The sequence below is a fragment of the Sus scrofa genome, chromosome 10 (genome assembly GCF_000003025.6).
Source record: "Sus scrofa isolate TJ Tabasco breed Duroc chromosome 10, Sscrofa11.1, whole genome shotgun sequence".
Classification (NCBI taxonomy): domain Eukaryota; kingdom Metazoa; phylum Chordata; class Mammalia; order Artiodactyla; family Suidae; genus Sus; species Sus scrofa.
The window spans coordinates 50,147,020-50,168,627 of record NC_010452.4 but is presented as its reverse complement, the minus strand read 5'-3'; the positions used below and the strand labels follow the sequence as shown (position 1 = coordinate 50,168,627).

Below are 21,608 nucleotides of genomic sequence, written 5' to 3'. Positions count from 1 at the left end.
TGGGATTTACATAAAACTAACACTTGCTGATCTTGTTCTCTTGTGTCCTTGTCTACAATTGGTACACTTAAGTTGAATATGAATGGGTAATTTGAAATATTTTAGTGCATTCTTTATGCTCATTTGTATGATTTCTAGGGCCAAATATAGAGTTTGACATTGTGATGGCTCAGATTAATTTGTTCTTTTTCTCTTCCTCTGTTTTTTAAGGGGTGTCATGAAAGTTGACATAAATCTTCAGAAAGTGGACATTGACCAATGTTCAAGTGAAGGCTGGTTTTCAGGAACTCACAAATGTCACCTTAACAATTCAGAGGTAAGAACATGGAGATAAAGTTCTCTGAAGTCATAAGCTCAGAAACATAATACTTTTGAATATATCAAATTTGTTGGGTAAGTGAACAAGAGGCATCCTGCTGGGAAAAAAAAATCTCCTATGCAGGTCTGAATGTTGCCAAATGACCTGAATGAAGATTAGAAAATGAAATTTATGCAGGATAACTGTTCATTTGGGAACTAAAAGAAGGCTGAAACTAAAATTATATCTGAAGTTTGGCTTTAGTCAAAGGCTGACCCTATACTTCAAAATGGTCTGGAAATGAAAATAGCCGTGAAGTGAGAAACTAGTCCCAAGAGGGGTCAACCAAATTATGCACATTTTTATGGAATGTGATGCTTGTTGAAACATTGATGGTATTCATTCAGACACTCTGCCATCTGCTAGAGAAGCAATAGAGAAATTATGGCCGGGTGATTTTGATAATAAGGAGAAAATTGTACATAGGAACCTGGAAAGGAAATGTGTGTATTTGGTGTGTTTTTTCCAGTTTTCAATTCCTATCCATCCTTGATTTCATGGGACTCTGGTTGGTAAGGAATAGGCAGAGAGATCATACTTCTGTAAATAGGACTGGCATTTATCTTTTAAAAAATTATTATTTTTTAATTGAATGAAAGATACTTTAAATTCTGTAGTGCTTTACAATTTTCAAGTTTCACACAGATGATTTCATATAATTGCATAATAACCTTTTTTTTCTCCTCTATACCTATATTGCCCCTCCTCCCACCCCTCTCCGTACTGGTAACCACTAGTTTGTTCTCTGTATCTGTGAATCTGCTTCTCTTTTAAAAATTATATTCTCTAGTTTGTTTTATTTTTTAGATTACACGTTTATGTGGTATCATATGTTATTTGTCTTTCTCTGGCTTACTTAGTATGATAATCTCTAGGGCCATCCATGTTGCTGCAAAATGGCAAAATTTCATTCTTTTTTATGGCTGAGTAGTGTTCCATTTTGTGTGTGTGTGTGTGAGTGTGTGTGTATATATATATATATATATACTCTCATATGTGTGTGTGTGTATACTTTCATATATATATATATATATATATATATATATATATATATACACACACACACACCACATCTTTATCATCCATTCATCTGTTGATGGGCATTTAGATTGTTCCTGTGACTTGCTGTTGTGAATTGTGCTGCTATGAATATAGAAGTGCGTGTATCTTTTTGAGTTATTGCCTTTAGTAGTTTCACAGAGGACGCGTGATGACATTCTCATTCCATTTTCAGTAATCTGTCTCTGAGGTCCCCAAATGCTCTGAAACAAACATAGAATAAAGCTCCTGAATTTAAATACTTGGGCTGTCTCAACTCTGAGTCCATGAATTTATGAGGAACATCAGCTAGATTATTGAAAATAGAGGATATTATCATGAACATAGTAATCTATATCTTCATCACATCTTCATTGTGAATTTTTGCCCTTGTGGAAGATGGTTGTACATGATGCAATTGTAAGGTAAGGAATTTTAAATCAAAAGGAAGTTTAACAGGAAGCACTTACATGTGCCATTGCACAACAAAAAAGTACACAGACATGTGCACAGGTCTGCATGCGTGTGTATGCTTCCCACGTGCACACCCCGCACATCCTGCCACTCTCAAGTCATGTACTCCCATAGCCCAGTTCTACCTAGACAATATTCCAAGTTCCCCACATGTCCCCTCCATCCCACACACACCTCCACCTACCCTCCATACTTCCCACCACGATACCCCTCAACCCTCCCACCCCTAGAAACTCCCATAATCCCCCACACCTCTCTAAGCCTATCACACATCCCCACCACTGTTCCCACGACCCCCACTTCCTCAACACTGTTCCTACGACCCCCACTTCCTAAACATCCTTACACTTTCAGTATTTCCATACACCTGCACATAGCCAACCCTCCACACAGCTCTCACTTCCTTCATCCACTCTCCTAAATTGGGACCCAGTTATGTCAATGAGATGTTTCTGTCTTGCCAAGTTACAGAGGTCAAGATCATCTTTTCACTCCCCTACTTGTTCTTAGAGTTTTGAACTTTTCTCAGTTCCCACTGGCCTTTGGATGATTCTGGCATTTCTAAAGATATGAATTTCAGTCACTGATTTGGTAAATAGCATTTAGCCTGATTATTATCTCTATGCCAGTGGCATATGGCCACACAGCTTTATCTTTTAGCCAGAGTGGAATTTTTTCTGCATGGGTGTCATATTGAGAATATTGATTTGTATGTGCTCATTTCTGTATAGCCTTGTTTCAGTGGTGCTCCTGGGTGGTTCAATAAGCAGTCGGTCAAGAAACAAGGGAATGTTTACTTATTAGTCTGTTACAGTTGATGCTTGCCTCCAATAATCTTGGTGTAGTTTTTTTTTTTTTTTTTCCTTATGGCACATCTATTTATTTGATTAGATGATCTTGTTGGAAGAGCCTCTTTCTCCTTTTGGAAGATTGATTTATTTTCATTGCCTCAGGATTAATTTTCTGTGTGTTCTGTCTTTTAAAACTTTCAAATAAACTAAATTATTTCAAAATAAAATATTACCCTCTATTCTGGTTAACACAGATTAGGGTGAAATGTATAACCTTTGGCGTTATATGTGGGAGCATTATATTTATTCAATTCCTACAGGAAAACCTGGAAAAACATATCCTATAAGACAACTGACGGTTTAGTGAATCTCATTTGAAAATGGAAAAAGGGGTTCCATGATTAAAGAAAAAAATAACATAAAGAAACACTGACTCTACAAAATGGAGGTTTTGACTTAAACTGTGGATCCCTCCACCCCTTTCCTTGCTTAGGTCCTGGAATTGGGAATAGGGAATCTTGGTGTCCTGGGCTGGGCCCATGAGGCCCTCGGTGGGTAGTCTCATTGTCACAGGGCTGGCATGGAAATCTTCAGACTTTTTTTGTTGGGCTTCTCTAAGGTTCTGGAGTTGGTGCTGCCCACTCCAGGCACCAGCTGCTGTTTCATTCCACATCTTCAGGCTTATGATGAGCAATAGTCTTTCAGTTCTTCCCTATAGTGATGTGACTTGGAAGACTAGGAACTAGCTTCTCTTGATGTTTTTATTTTTTATTTTGTTGTTGATATTTTTATTGCTTGGGAAAAAAGAAAAGCTTTTGTTTAGGGCATTTTTCTTCTGTACTGGGTCTCCTTTGTTTCTTGTCACAAAACTTCTGTTACAGACTCCAAGGATCATTGTATAAACTGGCTCGTTTGGGGACATGCTTAACATGATTCATATTTGTAGGGTATAGAGGTCTGTCTCTATGAATGTCCCCATCAGCAGAAACAGAGACAGTCATCATATTTACTGTGGGTTTTATTTTGCCAGTGTTTTAACATTCTTCTCTTGTAAATACTACAGGGAGTTACAAATTTCTTTCTATCTTTTTTCTTTTTTTTTGGTCTTTTGTCCTTTTTAGGGCCACACCCGTGACATGTGGAGGTTCCCAGGCTAGGGGTTTAATCGGAGCTGTTCTTGCAGCCTATGCCAGAGCCACAGCAATGCCAGATCCAAGCCATGTCTGCGACCTACACCACAGCTCACAGCAATGCTGGATCCCTAACCTGCTGAGCGAGGCTAGGGATCGAATCTGCAACCTCATGGTTCCTAGTTGGTTTCATTTCCACTGTGCCATGACGGGAACTCCTTTTTTTTTTTTTGTCGTTCAACAAATTTCAAAGTTGAAATTGAGGCAGACTTTTCTTTTAAAAATTTTTTCCAGAGTTCCCGTAGTGGCGCAGTGGTTAACAAATCTGACTAGGAAGCCATGAGGTTGCGGGTTCGATCCCTGCCCTTGCTCAGTGGGTTAACGATCTGGCGTTGCTGTGAGCTGTGGTGTAGGTCACAGACGTGGCTCGGATCCCACGTTGCTGTGGCTCTGGCGTAGGCTGGTGGCTACAGCTTCAATTCCACCCCTAGCCTGGGAACCTCCATATGCTGCAGGAGCGGCCCAAGAAAACGCAAAAAGACAAAAAAAAAAAAAAAAAAATTTTCCATTATGTTGAGTTTTCAGCCTCCAAGGTATCTTGAACTAGTACAACGAATCTGATGTTGGAAACAGACAAGTGGTACGTAACCAATGACAATGAACATTTTAGAAAGGCTGGGATGGCTTCTCAGGAAAATAATTTCTAAACAAGTTTGGGTTGTTTTAGGTTCCAGGAAGCCAATATGTATTTTTCTGAAGGATATAGTGACACCCTGAACTGGATTGAAGGATTATTCTGGCTGTTTTTATAACTGATTCAGATCACTGCTACCTGGACGTGATCATGTTTTCATTATCCACTTAAATAATTCTTTACTTGTTTTCATATCATCGTTTGCTTTGAGCACACAAAATCCTCTCCTACAGAATTGTTTATTAAAAACATTCAAGATAATTGATATTAATTTTTGTTTTAAAGGTTTTATTTTGCTTTGTTTCCATTAGAAGAATTTTTAAAATCGCTATTTGAAGTAGGAAACGTTAAGACAGTGGCCTTGAAACTTTTTGATTATATTCTATTAGTAAAAATGCTTTTAGCATATACCCAGAGTAATTCTATATTTTTAATCTATAAAGTATAAGCATCTTTTGTTATATATTCTGTATATTATAAATCAAAAAACTTCATCAGGTTGAGATAAAGATGAAATAACATTTTAATGTAGATGATGTTTTATAAAAATGAGAGCAGTATAATTGATTTACAGTTGAAAAATGTTCAGTGACTGTTATGATTGATTATGCTTCATCATTTAAGAAATCTTAGTTGAATACTTAGTAATGCAAGATTCAGAAGTCTCTAAGTTTGCTTATTTTTATACTTAGTTTTAATGTCTGTTATAGTTGAAAACATGCCTCATGAAGGTATCAGTCCAAATTGAAGAAATAAATTGTTGACTGTTTTTGCTAAATTACAGTGTTCATATCTCAGATTGGTTCCATCTACTAGTTTTGCAAAGTTTTTTTTTTTTTTTTTTCTCCAGAAATACAGCTGGTAGTTTTTCATCTTATGTGATGTCAATTGGTCCCTGAAAACTAATTGGAAAGCAGAGTATTTTAATATTTTAAAAGAATAGGTTAAAAATCCATTCAAACTTTCATGGGGAACATTTTCAAACAGATTAGGGAATTTTATTTCCAAGTTTAAACTGTATGGCTATGTGGGTATTTATAGTTTTTGGCAACAAAAACCACATAACAGTGAAAACATTTCCAAATACCCATTTCCAAAATGTTCACTTCAAAAGGCTTTCTCATGGATTATTAAAATGTTATGTTTACTTTGAAGGAAAAGCTTATATATGTATTTTGAAAAAAACCCAAAACCTGCCACACAGACACTGCTGACAACCATTTGTCATTATAAACAGGTCAGCAAATTTAGAACATTTGCCTTTTTTGTAAAGAGCAGTGCATAACTAATCTGCAAATTAAGAAAAAAAGTAGTTTACTTTGAGATATTCAGGAAATCTTTGTGTGGGAAAGGTTTTTCCAGGTCACACACCATCTTATTATGAAGAGCTGTAAATATTTTACAATTTGAAATAACATACTCTGTAAATTCACTTAGATGGTCAACTATAAAAGGTAATACATTAAAATTTGAAAGCAAATGTAGGAACCAAGTAACCACTGTTTCGAAACTCCCAGTTTTTTTGTCTTGAAACTCCCAGTTTTCCTCTAGGATACCTCAGGTGCCTTCTCAGTATTATGATCATATGAAATGTAGATTGAGTGAAAGTATTAATGTTGATCCAAGTCTTACATATTGCTAAAGCTTAATTTATTTCTTATTTTTTTACTAAAGAAATTAAGTAGAAGTCCTAGCATTTTCTTCTCACACGCCAGTTAAACTCTTGTGTCCTCTGCTTTGGAGACCACTTCTTGCAGTTATCAGACTCACTGTTCTCGGCAGAATCTGGAGAATGGGTGTGTTGTCAGCTCAGCCAATGGCTTTATATAGTGCTAAGACAGTCTTCCAACATCTTTTCTATTCATTGTACTGGATGAGAGTCTATGTATAACTTCTTACTACTTCATTTATGTAAGTTAATGAATCTCTGTAAAGAGATATTTTTAAAAAGGTAAAATATAAGACAGGATATAATTTAGTACACAAGAAAAGAAATTTAATGAGAAAATCTAAATAAAGCAGAAGGAATTAATCATTCTTTTTTGAAAGTCCTCTTACATACAGAACATAGCTTAGTCATTTGGCTATGGCAGTATTTAGAGTACTTTTATAGAGCTCTTTTATTTCATTCAATTCCTGATTGAGTGAAATTGTTTAGAAACAGTTGCATGTTAGTTCTCATCTTGTGGCTGAAATCTCACCATTTCTCTTTTTTTCTTTAGAAAGTTTCTCGATTACCGATATATTGTTCACCTTTCTCTGGAACTGTGCTTTTTCAGTATGATAGTCAGAAGCAACATATGGCTATTGAGATGAATATCAATTAGAATTAAACAAAATTAAGGATTCGGGTCCTTGGCTTCCCTAACCTGATTTGAAATATAGAATAGACACATTAAACTAGTGGCTACCATGCTGGACAGTGTAGTGGACAAGCTAGGCTCTAGAATATGGCCTAGCTTATAGCATAGTCAAACCACACAAATTATTGAAACCTTTCAAATCCCTGAACTTCCTTGTATGGGCGAATCAGTTACATTGCCTTTAAATTCACTAAGGGACATTTAAGGACAGACTTGAAATGAATTTTGGCTTGTGTAATCATTCTTATAACTTCTGTATTAACGCAACTGAAAATAAATAATGAGACACTTGCAAACTATTTTTAATGCCATTATTTTACACTGAAAACTAAAAAATCTTGCAGTAAGTGGAGAAGAGTAAATACTGGTTTATAACCAGATAAATCCATTTAGATTTAGGAGTGAACCTGTGTGGGGAGTTTTAGATTATAAACTACATTTAGTTTGGGAACTTGGGTCAGAGTTTATGGAATGTTGCTCTATGACAGTGTCATTTTAGATATGGTGCAGAGGTATTACAGTCAGTAATTGCTGTGAAAATCCAGCATCTCTCTCAGTGAAGAGAGGAAGTGAAGTTCCCTTAGGCTTTGGATTTGTGTTTAAGTCTAAGGCTACATAGAAAGGGATTGAACGGTTTGATGTTAACTTGAAGCGAAGGTTGTAGCAATTTATTACAGGGTTTTATTTGGGGTCTAGTGCTGGTCAGAATGTTCATCAATTATTTGAATAATGATATAGGAGACAAGTCATTAAAAATAACAGATTCATTTAAAGTTAAGAATCGGAGATTGGAGTTCCTTTTGTGGCTCACCAGGTTAAGAACCCGACATAGTGTTCATGAGGACATGGGTCTAATCCTTGGCCCTTCCTCAGCGGGTTAAGGATTGGGCGTTGCCACAGGCTTCGGCATAGGTCACAGCTGCAGCTCAGATCTGGTGTTGCTGTGGCTGTGGTGTAGACAGCCACAACAACACCTGCAGTTCTGATTTGACCCCTAGGCTGGGAACTTCCATTTGCCACAGGTGCAGCCTGAAAAAGAAAAATAAAATAAAAATCGGAGACTAAAAATTATTGCTAATTTGGGTAAATGGACATTTCTGTCAAGATGAAACTTAATAGGAACAAAGGGAAGATCCTAAATATGAATCAAAAAACCTATATTTTGAATATAGTAAGAATATATGGTTTAGTTGTAGCACATGTGAACAATGTTTGGAAAGAGAGTTGAAAATTCAATGAGTCAACAGTGTGGTGTGACTGAAAAACAACAGTAGCAAAAGCCAACTTAGTCTTAGGTTGTCTCTAGATCCTGACAGGTTTTCATCTTGCTGTATTCTAAACTTAGCAGAAAATACCTGAAATAGTGTGACAAAGAATATAGAAATATATAGAATATATATAAAACATTCAGTATGTTGAGTTGAAAGTCAATCTAGAAATTAAAGCCTATTCAGAAGAGAAAATTACTCTTGCTAAAGACTTTGAAACCTTGTATTTTGAAGAATGAAGAGATTGAGGATTTTTTTTCCAGGGAGGAGAAGATCTATGGATGATCAAATATGAAATATGAAAATAGCTATTATGTGGATATTTATACTTTTGCTCAAAGGACCCAGGGGTTAGGCTGTGACTTACAATTAAACCAACAGGGACTACAGAAGGCTCTGTTTAGCTCAATGCAAGTGGAAAGTATTAGGAAAAAAATGGGAATATATATAAATATATATATGTATTTTAAAAAAGGAAATTTTAAATTTGAGTATCAAAGTTATTCAGTCACATATTGCCTAAATGATCACTTGGTGAGACTACCACAGGCTTTAGTATTTTCAACAGTGAAAGGTATTACTTGACAGAATTTTGCAAGGCTCAGAAAAACTATGCAGCACTGGCTGTACGGTTGCATTGGATTCCTCTTAAGTTTCTTTGCAACTCTAAGATTTTATACCTCTAGCATATTGTAAAGGGAACAAGGAAAAGGTGTTTCCATCCAAAAGCAATGCTCTGATTATCCTTGCATTGACAATACCTTGAATTTTCACATTGAATGTAGTTGTGCTTGCCAAACTCGAGATTTTCTTATTTTTCTCTGTGATGATGACAAAGGAAACTATTTTTCATCATTGCCACCTTCATTTAACTTAGCTTATAGGATTCGATATCTACTTATTCAGTAAAGCATTTTGAGGATGGTTATACAGGACTAATACATTTCGATGGAAGTGAGAAGGAAAAACCAAAACACATTTAGTTGTTTTTAAGTTGTGAATCTGGGATAATCTGAACCAGAAAGACTCCATATAGGGAAGTATCATTATTATTTTTTTTTTTTCGTTAGCTTGCTTCTTTTGCTTATGAAGGAATCAGATACCAGATACCTTGGGTAGGAGATAAATCCATTTTTTTCCACTGTGGCAAGGTCATGATTTGGCAATCTGTTCCTAAATCACACTCCTATGAGTCTATTCCATGTCACCAGTTTGTATCACCAACTTTCTTGAACTTGTTGATCTAGTGCTGGGACCTTTGAAGTATTTGCATTAGATTGTACAAAGGGGAGTGCTTTCTGTCCATTTAAGGTGATTAGACTCTTTCTCTAGATCTATCCACTTATATCATGTCTATATCTCTGTCTGTCTGATATATAAAACCATTAAATCTTGTTTATAGCTTTCTGCTTTATCAACTTTATGGACTATATGCAATGTTGTTTTTAAAAAAATCCTTATAAGATTTTATTCATAAGATCTCTCCTGAGTGGTGTAGGTAAAGACATTTTGATAATATTTGCTAGTAATTAATTTTTCTTTAGCCCAAGCCTGAAAACTCTATAAGATGCCAAAAGAGAAGTGTACCTTTAGTACAAGTTTGTTTTTCAATCTCTGCATATGAATATAATTATTTAATAAAAAAGGACACATCCATTTCATACTTAATTGCCATGTGAGTTACATATTATTGTTATTCCTATTTTCTAGATAAGAAAGTCTTAGAGTGATTTAAGTATAAGGTCATAAAACTAGTAAGTGTAATTAAGGAATCTAAACTATAGCAAGGTACTGTTTGTGACATATGGTTTTTTGGAAAGAGAATTATTGGCTGGTGATGCCCATGGACTGATGCTGTTAGTTTTGTGGTTTTACCCATGGCAGTTCAGCCAAGAGGCCTGCTGGAATCTTACTTAACTGATTGGTTAGGAGTATACCAGTCAACAAGTGATCTAGCTCTCAAGTGGCCAAAACAAATTCCAAGAGGGTGTGGCAAGCTCAATTAGAAATTTGGATTAGGAACAAATAGAAGGGCTTCCGTCTTGTAGGTGTGTGAGCAGCAGCAGCAGCAGAAGTTTCTTGCCAATGGTGGTACTCTTGTTTCAGTGTATGGCAGTGACTTGGGATGGTAGGAATGTCTGCTTTGAAACTGAACTCAAGGGATAAGGTCCATCTCCTTAGATGGAGGTTGATGAGGGCTGTATACATTGTTTGGGCATTGGTTAAGAGGGCAGTTTTTTTTTTTTTTTTTTTTTGTCTTTTGTCTTTTGTTGTTGTTGTTGTTGCTATTTCTTGGGCCGCTCCCACGGCATATGGAGGTTCCAGGCTAGGGGTCGAATCGGAGCTGTAGCCACCGGCCTACGCCAGAGCCACAGCAACGCGGGATCCGAGCCGCGTCTGCAACCTACACCACAGCTCACGGTAACACCGGATCGTTAACCCACTGAGCAAGCGCAGGGACCGAACCCGCAACCTCATGGTTCCTAGTCGGATTCGTTAACCACTGTGCCACGACGGGAACTCCCTTTTTTTTTTTTTTTTTTTTTTAAGAGGGCAGTTCTTAAGCAGAGGGACCCGTTCCTAACAGGGAATTAGAATACAAATCAGAATGTAGGAATAAAAGAGAAGCGAACGTGGAGGATTGCAACTCACTGGATACAGGGATGCCAAGGGGATCTACTGTGTTTATGATAATGTATAAATACATTTTAGACTCTATTGCTGAAGAAAAAACACCTGAAATACTCCCAAACTTCTCTGTGACCCGGGGTTGGAGTGGGACTGACCTTAAAGGTGGAAGACATACAGCATTTGCAGCTAGGCTAGAGTAGGCTGCGGCCAGAATATTGACTTACATACAGCAATGGATATCAACTCAAAGTACTAGATTTCTTGATCTTTTCAATTTGAGGAGAGAACATCTGATGAAATATGAAGTTAGTGAACGGATTTGGAGTATGTAGCTAAATTTATAATGGAGTCAATCAGGAAAAATTCTCTACCAATTAAACCTTTGCTTTTGTCATATTCAGTAGCAGAAAAATTGCTACTTGTCCGATTCTAGATATGAGAGGCAATCAGAATACACAGTGAGTGCCTGAGGGTGACTTTTTAGGGGTTAAATATAGCTTTGCATCATTATCTTATGTGGAAAAAAATCCCATTATGACAGCAAATCAGATCTAATCTGGCACTCCCTTTGCTACAATTATATAAAATATGGTGGAAACTTGTCAAAGCTTTCAGTGAAAATGAGGCTACTGATGCTTGGCAGCCCCCTTTTTGAGCACAGTAGAGAATCACGTTGCTTAGCTACAGCCTTTGGCTGATTTAGAAAGCTAGAAATGACTGTATTATATGAGAGTTAAACTCTACTCCCGGATTTTTTTTTTTCCCTAAGGGAAAAAGGCTTATTTACCACTTTCTTATTTTTTGGATCTCTTTACCAAGTCATTTATGTGTATTCACCTAGGATGAGTTTCGATTTATCATTGTTTTTCCCTCCCTGGGGGGGTTATAGATTGAGAGAGAACAAGTGGGTGGTTGATGATACCCACAGAACATAAAGTATTGAAATAACTTAAATACTTTTGCCCAAAAAATAAAGTGTAAGTATCTATTTTAGATTTTTTTGTCATTTGAGGTCATTGCATTTTTCCCCCTCTTTCAGCCTACTCGTAGTTTGAGTTGCTCTTGTCCTTATAATGCATAAGAATGCAAAATATTTAATTTTGGTTTTGTATTTCAAGATGTAAGCTGATTTATAGATGTATGGAAAGGTATAGAGAACAGCGTGTGAAACTGATGAAGCCGAAGTAAGAGAGAGGCTGGAATTGAAACTAAAACACTAAAAACAGAAGGATTAAGGGGAAAAGCAAAGAACAACTGTAAACAGAGAAGTTTACAGCAGTTATTGTAAAGCAGAAAAGTGTGTAAAGGGGGAAATGTCAGATGTGTCAGAGCCCATTTCAATGAGATAAAAATACTCAAGGACTCTTAAATCTGGAGATTTTAAAAGGCTTTTGGCTCATGCTCTGTCTCCAGAAAGGAGTATTTTTTATACTGCTCTAAATATGTGAATATCCACTTTATTTTTATAGCTCTTCAGGAAGGAGAGTTGTCCCTCAGCAATGCTTTCTAACATCTTACCATAATTATTGTAATGAAGTAGAGCCATGACCTAATCTTGATTATGTAATTATTCAGTGGATTTTACTATTGGTTTGTTAGTACAATCTGTTTCATACATGCAAAAGCAATTTTTCCTGCTTTACAATTCCCTGATTACCTGGAGAAACATCTATAGAATTGATTCTGTATTTACTTTCAGAAATAGGATAATGGATAATCGTTGCTACAGGCTTGGCTCCATTGCAATTCTCATTCTGTTGAAGCTAGAATTCATAGACTTAGAAGCTAAACAACTTTGTTTATGAGCTTTGTGCTTACTCTGGTCTGCAAATCACCTTCATTTGCCACTTTTTAAAATATGGTCATTTAATACTGTCAATTCAAAATGCAGTCCTGGAACCCCTGGGGGGCCCTCAAGACCCTGTTAAGGGCGTCTGTGAAGTTGGAACTATTTTCCTAATAATTCAGAGACATTATTTGCCTTCTGAACTCTCTATTCTCTTAGGGGTGTACAGAGACTTCATAAGATATGACATAGAAACAGACTGAATGCAGAAAGAAATATGAGACTCTAGTTGTCTTTTAATAAGCCAGACTTTAAGGAGACTTGCAGAAATGTAAGACAATGATACTCTTCCTGCTAATTTTTTTTTTGAAAATACAGTTACTTTTTGTAAATACATTATTTGTGTTAACATGTTATGAGCTTATTGTTTTTAAAATTTTTTATTTTTTTAAGTATAGTAGATTACAATGTTTTGTTAGTTTCTGCTGTACAGCAAGTGATTCAATTATACACACACATAACTTTTTTATGTGTTCTTTTCTTTCTTTCTTTTTTTTTTTTTTTAATTTTCCCACTGTACAGCAAGGGGGTCAGGTTATCCTTACATATATACATTGCAATTACAGTTTTTCCCCCACCATTTCTTCTGTTGCAACATGAGTATCTAGACATAGTTCTCAATGCTATTCAGCAGGATCTCCTTGTAAATCTATTCTAAATTGTGTCTGATAAGCCCAAGCTCCCGATCCCTCCCACTCCCTCCCCCTCCCATCAGGCAGCCACAAGTCTCTTCTCCAAGTCCATGATTTCTTTTCTGAGGAGATGTTCATTTGTGCTGGATATTAGATTCCAGTTATAAGTGATATCATATGGTATTTGCCTTTGTGTTTCTGGCTCATTTCACTCAGGATGAGATTCTCTAGTTCCATCCATGTTGCTGCAAATGGCATGATGTCATCCTTTTTTATGGCTGAGTAGTATTCCATGTGTATATATACCACTTCTTCCGAATCCAATCATCTGTGATGGACATTTGGTTGTTTCCATGTCCTGGCTATTGTGAATAGGGCTGCAATGAATATGCGGGTGCACGTGTCTCTTTTAAGTAGAGCTTTGTCCGGATAGATGCCCAAGAGTGGGATTGCAGGGTCATATGGAAGTTCTATGTATAGATTTCTAAGGTATCTCCAAACTGTTCTATTATGATTTATCATAAGGCATTGAATGTAGTTCTCTGTGCTATACAGTAGGATCTTTTTTTGTGTGTCCTTTTAGGACCACATCCATGGCATGTGGAGGTTCCTGGGCTAGGGGTCGAATCAGAGCTGTAGCAGCTGGCCTACACCACAGGCATAGTGACGTGGGATCCAGCCATGTCTGTGACCTACACCACAGCTCATGGCAACGCTGGATTCTTAACTCACTGAGTAAGGCTGGGGATCGAACCCGTGTCCTCATGGATACTAGTCAGGTTCGTTAACCACTGAGCCACGATGGGAACTCCTTCTTTTTTTTTTTTTTTTTTTTTTAACAGTAGGATCTTGTTGTTTATCCCCTTCATGTATAATGGCACACATCTAGCCCCAGCTGTTACTATTATTATTTATTGTGATTTTTTTTTGGCCACGCCCATAGCATGTGGAAGTTCCCGGGCTGGGCTTGAACCTGTGCCACAGCAGTGACACTGCTGAATCCTTAACCTGCTAGGCCACTAGGAAACTCCTATTTCTAAATGAATTAATAACTGTGTTGGAAATTTCTCCATTTAATATTTAAGTGGTAAATATCAATGGATATAATCAATGTAAATAAAAACTGATATTTTCAATAACTTTAGAGAGCATAAAGTAACCCCAGACCGAAACATTTGAGAGGTCCAATCTGGTGCGTTCATCAGCTCCCACATGATTCTGACCTTGACTCTACTTCCTGGTTTCTATGCTTTCTTTCTCTCCCTTTGATGACTCAGCTGACAGATTTCTGTATCCCACTTGTTCCCTCCATTTTCCATCCAGATAATTTCAGTCTCAACACCACTGAATGAACCCTCAGCCTAGTGTCATTAGAATTGGTGGATGAGGGAGTTCATGTAGTGGCTCAGCAGTAATGAACCCAACTATGAGGGTGCAGTTCTATCCATGGCTCTGCTCAGTGGGTTAAAGATCCGGCATTGCCAGTGAGCTGTGGTGTAGGCTGCAGATGCAGTTCAGATCTAGCCTTGCTGTGTCTGTGGTGTAGGTCAGCAGCTGCAGCTCCAATTTGACCCCTAGCCTGGGAACTTCCAAATGCCATAGGTGCGGGTCTAAAAAAACAATTAAATTAAAATAAAGAATTGGTGGATGACAGAAAGACAGTAATCACATTAGTTAAAATGGCAAATCTAAAATAAAATGTCATGGAGTTCCCGTCGTGGCTCAGTGGTTAATGAATCCGACTAGAATCCATGAGTTGTGGGTTCGATCCCTGGCCTTGCTCAGTGGGTTAAGGATCTGGTGTTGCCGTGAGCTGTGGTGTATGTCGCAGACGCGGCTCAGATCCCGAGTTGCTGTGGCTGTGGTGTAGGCGGGCGGCTACAGCTCTGATTGGACCCCTAGCCTGGGAACCTCCATATGCCGCGGGAGCGGCCCAAGAAATGGCAAAAAGACAAAATAAAATAAAATAAAATAAAATAAAATGTCGCATATTGATATGTATTTCTAATTATAGTGATTTCATTATAGGTAAAAATCTTGGAGTTCCCGTCGTGGCACAGTGGTTAACAATCTGACTAGGAACCATGAGGTTGCAGGTTTGATCCCTGCCCTTGCTCAGTGGGTTAACGATCCGGCGTTGCCGTGAGCTGTGGTGTAGGTTGCAGACGCGGCTCGGATCCTGCATTGCTGTGGCTCTGGCGTAGGCTGGCAGCTACAGCTCCGATTCGACCCCTAGCCTGGGAACCTCCATGTGCCACGGGAGCGGCCCAAAGAAATGGCAAAAAGACAAAAAAATAAAAAAAAAAAAAAAAAAATTGTATTATTTCACTTTTTAGTTTGAATAAAAAAGACGCTTTTAGGATTTTTATTTTGATTTCATTTTTTAACATATTGGACCAAAATGTCAAAGAATGGAATATGCTGTATTTTACCCTTCAATTTCATGTTGAAATTTTATTTTTTTATTTTTTTAATTTAATTTTTTTTATCATTTATTTATTTATTTTTGCTATTTCTTGGGCCGCTCCCGCGGCATATGGAGGTTCCCAGGCAGGGGTCGAATGGAGCTGTAGCCACCGGCCTACGCCAGAGCCACAGCAACGCGGGATCCGAGCCGCGTCTGCGACCTACACCACAGCTCACAGCAACGCCAGATCGTTAACCCACTGAGCAAGGCCAGGGATCGAACCCGCAACCTCACGGTTCCTAGTCAGATTCGTTAACCACTGTGCCACGACAGGAACTCCCTCATGTTGAAATTTTAAATGTAAATTAAAAGTCATTTTCACACTGAAGCATATTTTTAAAACATTTTATATAAATATATTGTCCTGTATTTCCTGTATTTTTTTTTCTTGAAACAGTATCTCAGAGTAGCTACAAGTGCTGGCTTTGGATTCACATTGCTTGGGTTTCTTAACCTTTTAATGCCTCCAAGTTCTTTAAATGGGAATTGTTCTATGATGTATGCAAAATGCTTTCCACATATATTCTCTATAAATACCAGGTATTTTCCATAGCACTTTGTATGCTTGAAATAATTACTTATTGATAATTACTTACGTCTGTCTTCTATGCTAAACTGAAAGCTCCCCCAGGGCAGAAACCATCAGTTATGTTCACCACGGTTATCTCAAGTGCCATAACAATGTCTTTAATATAGGCATTCAACAAATGTTTGTTGTGGTCAGCTGCTTAATATTCTTCAGTGACTTTCCTTAACCTCTAAGATAAAACCTACCTTATATACATGGCTTTCTATATCTAAATTTCTTCTCATTCCACAATACCCAGATAAATACTTGCCTTCCGTGATTCTACCGTGGTGTTTCATGAATTTATTTGCACATGGTCTTCCTTTGGAATAACATACACTTACTCCTTTGGCCACCAGGCAGATTCTTGCTTATCCTCTGAATCCTAGACTTTCCTCCTCTGTGACCACTTTGCAGTCTATTACCCACTTCAGTCAGAGCAGGTTGTCACCTACAAGCCACTGAAGTACAGTGTACATATTTTTATTTTAACATCTATAATGGTATAGTAAAGTGAACTGATTATTCTTACAGTAGCTAGTTTTATCAGATACTTGCACTCTTCTCGTGTCTGTAAGTATTGTGTGTATGCATATGTATATAAATACATATAAAGATTAATTTAATCCTCAAAACAGTCCTAGAAAATACCTGTTATTATTCCAGCTTTACAGATGAGGAAAATGAAGATCAGCTATTTAAAAAAATTAATATGGGTTACATCTTAATTAAGAATTTGGACTGACCAGTTGCTGATGCAACGATACCTTGAGGCAAGGGCTGTGGCCTACTCATATGTGTTATTGGTACAGCTACCCTTGTAAATTAAATTCATGTATAATATCATATTCATGTTATAGAGCATCTCTTATGGTGACTGTTTTCATCACTTTATCACACCCATAAGAAAGATTAATTCTACCACAGCTTGCCAGATACCCTCTTTAGTAATGGAACATTCCAGGCGTAACCTGGTTACTTATGATACTCTTCCTACTGTCTAAATACCTTCTTGGATACTTAGATTGTAGGTCTTGTAACTTTAATTTGTTTTATATTTTACTTCATTCATTTCATCTATTCATTGCAAGCAGTTCTAATTAAAAATGAATAGGGGTTCAATTAAAATTGATGGTTTTAATTCTTATGAGAGAACTTCTATTATTACAAATACTATAATCAGCTACTATTATTTTTAGAATCAAAAACTCTGTGCATGCCACAATGACTTAGTTATGTGCTTTAGTTTCTATTGTTTTTCATTTGTGATAGATGCATTTTGAAAAAGGGTGTAAAGAATTCAGAGCAGGTGGCTCTATAAATTGACTAGTGATTATTCTCAATTCACCATTGTCAAGTATTTTTGTCACTTATCTAGATTTGAAAGAATGAACACATAATGCTTTTAAAAGCTGCATCTCTCTTTTTGACATAAAAATAAACAGCTTTGCAAATACTCTTCAGCTAACTCCATTACTCCACAATCAAACCACAAAATTAAAAATTAGGTTATTTTCTTGATAGGAAGCTTTTCAGTATATATAAGTGTATAATTGGAAAATCTTTTTTCAATTTTTAGCCCTCCCTTACTACCTCCCTCTTCTTTCCTTACTTTTCTCTTTTTTCCTTTTCCCTATCCTCTGCTCTTTTCCTTTCCCCCTTTCATATTCTTGTCTCTCTTTTGCTCAAAAAAAAAAAATCTCGATTAATTCCCAGAAAGACAATTAAAGCTAGAAGTTTTAATTTCCAGTAAATGTTGGGCTAAGAAATGACACAACTTGGGCTAAGGTTCTAGGAACCCCATGTACTCCTAGAGCAGCGGTGGTGTATCTTTTAAAGTATAGTTAGACTTTTAATATCTGTTAGCTGAGAAAATATAACAGACTAATCATTTTATTATAATACCTTATATACAGTTGAGAAATAAGCTATAAATTGTCAGGATATTTTTAATTTAAACTAGAATTATTGTTTATGGTTTCTTAAGCTTTTTTTTTTTTTTTTTTTTTTTTTGTCTTTTTAGCTATTTCTTGGGCCGCTCCTGTGGCATATGGAGGTTCTCAGGCTAGGGGTCGAATCGGAGCTGTAGCCACCGGCCTACGCCAGAGCCACAGCAACGCGGGATCCGAGCCGCATCTGCGACCTACACCACAGCTCACAGCAACACCGGATCGTCAACCCACTGAGCAAGGCCAGGGACCGAACCCGCAACCTCATGGTTCCTAGTCAGATTTGTTAACCACTGAGCCACGACGGGAACTCCTCTTAAGTTTTTTGAGCTTCTTAGGGGGTGACTGTATGACTCCACAGAGATTTATGAGCTGCATGTTATTGAATACTTTCAGAGAATCTTGTAATTTACTTTCTGACTCATCTAGTTCTGCTTTTAAAAAATCTGTAGGGGAGTTCTCTGTGGCTCAGCAGGTTCAGGATACAGTGTTGTTACTGCAGTGGCTTGGGTCTCTGCTGTGATGCAGGTTTGATCCCTGGCCCAGGAACTTCCACATGCTGTGGGTGTGGCCAAAAAAAAAAAAAAAAAAAGAAGAAAAGGCAGGTAGGACTTAAACCAAATCAAGAATAGAATATATTAGAAAACATGCTCTGGTTCCATATGTGCCATGTAAAATACCAATCCAGCAGAAGATTTTCCTTAGGCCTAGTAATATACCTCCAGATCATGATCTTATTTAGGTTTCTTGTTCAGGGCTCCACAATTAGAATATATTCTATTGAATTCCTTCACACACATTTAGCTTCACATATTTTGCAGGCATTGTGGGCATGAACAGTAAGGAAATTTGATCCTTCTTGAGTTTTACAACTATAAAAGAGCCCAATTGAAATATTATGCGGTCTAACAATACATGTCAATCACACATTGCAATTCATAGCTGGAAAGATTATCCCTTGAGAATGCACATTCATCTGCATGTTGTGGAGGTGAGAGTGGTGGAGGGAGGCTATAGACTACCGACGGAGTGAAGAAACTGGAAGTGAAATTGGAAGGAAACGCCTGCCTCTGAAGTGAACTCATTTTAATTTTAACTCTTGCTAATAAAGAGCTAATTTGGACCTTTCTTTAGGTGGGAGAGAAAAGAGGTGAGCTACTGGGGGGGTCTCTTTTCCTTTATCAAATTTAAGGAGGTATGAAGTGGGAGATGGGGCGAAAGGACCAGTAGCAGCAACCAACCTAAAGATTAATCTGGTATGGTTGGCACATACTACCGTATATTTTCTCTTCTAGAAAGAAATAAATAATTTGTAAACCTAGGAGTTAGTGTTGTGGTGCAACAGAAATGAATCTGACTAGGAACCTTGAGGTTGCAGGTTTGATCCCTGGCCTTACTCAGGGTTAAAGATCTGGTGTTGCTGTGAGCTGTGGTGTCAGTCGCAGACACAGCTTGGATCTGGCGTTGTCTGGTTGTGGCATAGACCAGTGGCTACAGCTCTGATTAGACCCCTTGCTTGGGAACCTCCATATGCCACGGGTGTGGCCCTAAAAAGACAAAAAAAAAAATTGTAGAGCTAATCTTGTTTAAATGTTTATGCCAGTAAATCATCTTTACTTGAAATATTTCTGCCAGTAAGATTTATTTATTTATGTTATAAAATATTTGCAAACATTTAATTTTTTAAACTTTTATAACAGCCCTCTGAAATACATTTTTTTAAACCATTTTATAGAGGAAAATAAAATTGGAAATGTTAAAATGTCAAACCCCAGGGTTCACTTCTTAACTATTCTCTTCTGCATTGGAAACAATTTTTCTCAGTGAACTGCCCATAGATACTGCATTTCTTTTTTTTTTTTAAGTTTTATTGAAGTATAGTTAATTTATAAGTTTGTGATAATTTCTGCTATACAACAAAGTGACTCAGTCATAGATATACACACATCCATTCTCTTTCAGATTCTTTTCCCCCACATAGATTATCACAGAATACTATGTAGAGTTCTCTGGCTATGCAGCCAGTCTCCATTGGCCAGTCATTCCGTATACCTCAGTGTGCATATGCCAATCCCAAACCCCCAGTCCATCCCTCCTGTTCCCTCACCTGTCTCCTTGGTAACCATAAGTTTTTTTAAAGTCTGTGAGTCTGTTTCTGTTCTGAAGAAAAGTTCATTTGTATCCTTTTTTTAAAAGATTCCACATATAGGTGATATCATATGATGTTTGTCTTTCATTATCTAACTTCACTAGGTACATCCATATTGCTGCAAATGGCATTATTTAATTCTTTTTTATGGCTGAGTAATATTCCATTGTATGTATGTACCACATCTTCTTTATCCATTCTTTGTTAATGAACATTTAGGTTGCTTCCATGTTTTGGCTATTGTAAATAGGTTTTCTCTGGCTAAATGCCCAGGAGTGGGATTGCTGGATTGTATGGTAGTTTCTTTTAGTTTTTTGAGGAACCTACATACTGTTTTCCATAGTGGTTGCACCAATATATATTCCCACCAACAATGTAAGAAGGTTCCCTTTTCTCTACATACTCTCCAGCATTTATTATTTGTAGACTTTTTTATGGTGGCCATTCTTGCTGGTATAAGGTGGTACTTATAGTCATTTTGATTTGAATTTTTCTAATAATTAGTGATGTTGAGCATTTTTTCATTGTTTTTTTGGCCATCCAAAGGTCTTGGAAAAATGTCTATGTAGCCCTTCTGCCCATTTTTTGATTGGCTTGTTTTTTTTTTTGATATTAAGCTGCAGGAGGTGTTTGTATATTTTGGAGATTAATCCTTGTCAGCCGCTTCATTTGTGAATATTTTCTCTTGTTTGGTGTGTGTCTTTTTCCTTTGTTTATGGTTTCCTTTGCTGTACAAGAAGTTTTATGTTTGATTAGGTTCCACTGGTTATTTTTGTTTTTACTGTCATTACTCTAGGAAGTGGATCTGAGAAGATATTATTGCAGTTTATATCAGAGAGTGTTTGGCCTGTGTTTTCCTAACCAGTTTTATAGTGTCTGGTCTTACATTTAGGTCTTTAATCCATTTTGAGTTTATTTTTGTGTATGGTGTTAGAGAAAGTCCTAATTTCATTCTTTTGCATTTAGCAGTCCAATTATCCTAGCACCACTTATTGAAGATAATATTTTTCTCCATTATGTATTCTTGCCTCCTTTGTCATAGATGAATTGACCATAGGTGCTTGGGTTTATTTTTGGGCTTTCTATCCTGTTCTATTGATCTGTATTTCTGGTTTTGTGCCAGTACTGTACTGCTTAGATGACTGTAGCTATAATATTTTTAAGGCATAGTCTGAAGTCAGGGAGCCTGATTCCTCCAGCTCCACTTTTCTTTCTCATGATTGCTTTGGCTATTCTGGGTCTTTTGTGTT

General features: G+C 37.1%; 1 protein-coding gene across 2 annotated transcripts in view; it reads left to right on the top strand.

The window, feature by feature from the left end:
* GPR158 (G protein-coupled receptor 158) overlaps window positions 1–21,608 on the top strand; it is a 340,437-nt gene that overhangs the window by 34,121 nt on the left and 284,708 nt on the right. For both annotated transcript variants that reach the window (XM_021064906.1, XM_021064907.1), the window contains exon 2: window positions 211–316. In XM_021064906.1, the coding sequence (XP_020920565.1) occupies window positions 211–316 (106 nt within the window). The remainder of the gene's footprint in view (window positions 1–210; window positions 317–21,608) is intronic.